A 3451-nucleotide genomic window follows, 5' to 3' on the forward strand; every position below is an offset into this window, starting at 1 on the left:
TGTACTTAATCTATTTTTTGTAGGATCTATTTTAAAAGAGTAATTTCCATAAAACTTAACGATCCAGAGAATAATCGTCTTCGTGTTGCAGTTGACGTGTTAGTTGCGTTTTTATTCAAATTGAACACTTTAGTTGTTAGTAAAATTAGGGTAAGCGAAACATAATGACACTAAAAATATACATCAACGTCGTAAGTAAATACGACAAGAAAACACATATTGAAAAATAGTATACCACAATTTAGATTTTAACTGAAAATTAAACTCTAGGAACTTAATAATAAAAATAACCTATCAATATAAAAATTATAAAACTGGATTAACCTTAACATTGTACATTGTTACACTATTACATCAACCTTAACATTGAATATTGAACATTGAACACTGCTCGCGGGCGCTCGTGCGACACGGACACGGCGCAGGCGGAGCGGCGCGGCCCAGCGCAGCGCAGCTTCATCTGGCTTCAACAATTGGTCACGCTTGAATAAAAAGATATTGTAAACATTATCTTTAAGAATATCATACAGAGCAATAGAAAATAAGAATAATACTTTAAAACATGGTTTTAAACCTGTTAATATTTCATTTCGTATTATTTAATGTAATACATTTTGTATTTGTTTACAGACGGAGTAGGCAGCGGTCTGGTCGGGTACTCCGGTAAGTGAGAACGTTTTACGTTAATCTTAAACGTACCACATTGATAATAATTTAGAATCGTGATATTTAGGGCCTGTACCACCACTGGCTGATAGAGGCTCAAATAACGTATAAGTGACCTCACTGTCAGATAGAGTAGAGTACCAAAATCCGATACTTCCATCACATATTTTATACGTTCGATTGTTATTTGACAAATTTACAAGAATCGTGGGACATGGCCTTAATGTAGCCGTATATAATGGGTCTCTACCGACATCTTAAGCTTCATTCTCTTACCTTATTATTATAGCACTAAGACTTAAAATAACATGCCTTATTTTAGGTTATGGCGGAAATATCGGTTACGGTTACTACGGCAGTGGACCTTACAAATATGGATACAATGGATACGGAGGTCACAGTGGATACGGCGGATACGGTGGATATGGTGGATACGGCGGATACGGCGGTCTCGGCGGATACGGTGGGCTCGGATACTACTAATAAATTAAACAATTAATTAACTTTTCATGACTTGTGTTCAATGTAAATTTTAAACTAAGGAGATTTAAGGAGCTGCCACACCTGTATATAAATGTTAGAACTTTATAACCTCTTCTTTAGTTGTAATTGATGTACGAATTTGTTGACATTTTGTAAATACATAATAAAATATACATTTTAAATGAAGATTTTCATTCCCCTGGTGTCGTGTTCGTTGGAATCACAAATGACTGAAACACGCGGCTTGAATGAGATACAGCTTTGTGTTAGGGCTGTCAACGTCAAATATACACATAACATTAATTCAGTATTAAAACAGAAAATATAGCTAGATATGACCACGTCACTAAAGGACGTTTAATGCTTACTTAAAAGGTACTTAAATGCAGATTTGGCTTACTAAAGTAGACGACGATCATACATACGAGTAACATGACATTCGTCTCATAGTTGACAGCCCTACTCGCTTGGACGTTCCCGAATGAAAAATTAAGTGGCAACTGTAAAATATTATTCTTTTGTGGATAATTTTATCCAGATGTTGCGAAAATGTGACATTTTTTGTTTGAACATTTTTTTAATCTGTCGTATCTTTTTGATTTTTATACATTGAAAGTGAAAGGTTCATATCTCCCTTCTAACTATAAAATGGAGTTAAAATTCCTCTTGTTAATGTTTCAGCTTCATAATCCCGTACTTAAGAAGTAGATCTACTTTTCAACGTTACACTGATAACTAAACGTTCTAATTACTATAAAAACAACTTAAATGTTCTAATTTATAAGCGAAGAGCGATTGCCTTTTATATATTGTTTCAAGAAAACTCTTAAACATCTTTAGATTGTAGTATATGAATATTAAACGAAGTATAAATGTTATGTATAGCCAAGCATTGTTCACATCTTTAGGTTTAGTTTACGATTTTAGCTTTTTTCGTTGTTTATGAAGACTCCTACCGTTATAGAATAGCAAAAACTTGAATAAGTTAGTTTGTTGATATAAAATATAAATGTAAACGCTTAAATTATTAATGCAAAAGCAAAAACATCTTGGAATATAACAAAAGATTTTAGCGCACAAGTGTTCAACAAAACTGAATCTTCAAATGCCATAAAAAGTAACTTATGCATAATGACTTTGCACAGGGCTTCTTAGAGCGCTCTTTTTACACTTACTCATTCCGTTCGAGAGTGAATGGCCAACTCTCATTACGAGTGCAAGAATGAAAAATGTTTTATTCAGATAGCTGAGGAGTTGAGGAACGAGAACGTAAGCCACACCTTGTATACTATTTAGTTTTCTAATATTTTTTGTGTACTGTTGATCCCTGACGAGTGTTTTTAAGGTAAACTACACGGCCGATAATGAATACTTGCAGAAACCATTTTGTTTTATTAAGACTGAAAGTTGTAACGACGAGACAATGACGAACAACTTATCTCATTTACAATGAATAGTTCATTGACCTTTTTAAAGCTCTCGTGTCGTGTGGTTACCTGACAAACGGCAGAGCTTTTTGTGCTTAATTGCGAATGTAATTTCCTCTTCCCACTGCAACAAACAGCTGCGGTGACATGTGGGGAAGCTAATTCAGCGGTCGCCTGCAGCTCGCGTTATTTGTTACTTATAGCTGCATTTCGTGGTGTGGCCCAAGTATAAGTAGATATACAGCCAGAAAATAATAAGTATACAAAAAAATCCAAAGACCAAAAGCGTACTTGAAACATATATCATATTTAGTCTTTAATTTTGCTCGGAAAATGACTTTTGTATCGCTAAAATATTTTTTTATTTAAAAGAAAATGTGACCTTAAATTACGAACACTTGTAAATATTTGCTTTGAAAGGGCGTTTGGAAACATAGTTTCTATAACCGCATATCAAGGTCTCTTAGAACGAAATAACTATAGCCTATCTTCAGGGTTATCTCACAAATAATGCCTTCAGTAAAAAATTACACAGATTTAGTTAGAACGACATCAAAGCATTTTAACAAAAACTTGTATTCACAAAGACAATTATGACAATTATAATTTTTAAAAGTGAAGTCGTTTGTTACGCTACGACGGGACAATTAAAATTTGCAAAAGAAATGCCTTCGAGCCGCTTAATTACTGGAGGACTTAAAAAGGCGGGAATTTATCGTGACCACGCTTTGACGTTAATTGGTTATCCTCCGGGACGTCCAAGGGTTGGACCTTTACAGCGTTAGACAGGTCCAGTACATATCTGTCAAATAAATTATAAATGACTAGCTGTCGCTCTCGACTCCGTCCGCATGGAATTAAAAAAAAAGGGAGTA

General features: G+C 34.4%; 1 protein-coding gene across 1 annotated transcript in view; it reads left to right on the forward strand.

Annotated features, from left to right (window-relative positions):
- The window catches only part of LOC106101506 (keratin-associated protein 19-2-like), a 4133-nt gene extending 2802 nt beyond the window's left edge, over nt 1-1331 (forward strand). The window contains exons 3-4 of the mRNA XM_013280748.1: nt 631-663; nt 989-1331. Of these exons, the coding sequence (XP_013136202.1) occupies nt 631-663; nt 989-1149 (194 nt within the window). The 3' untranslated portion in view covers nt 1150-1331. The remainder of the gene's footprint in view (nt 1-630; nt 664-988) is intronic.
- The last annotated feature ends 2120 nt before the right edge of the window (nt 1332-3451 follow it).

This window comes from Papilio polytes, unplaced genomic scaffold (genome assembly GCF_000836215.1).
Source record: "Papilio polytes unplaced genomic scaffold, Ppol_1.0 DF823980.1, whole genome shotgun sequence".
Taxonomy (NCBI): domain Eukaryota; kingdom Metazoa; phylum Arthropoda; class Insecta; order Lepidoptera; family Papilionidae; genus Papilio; species Papilio polytes.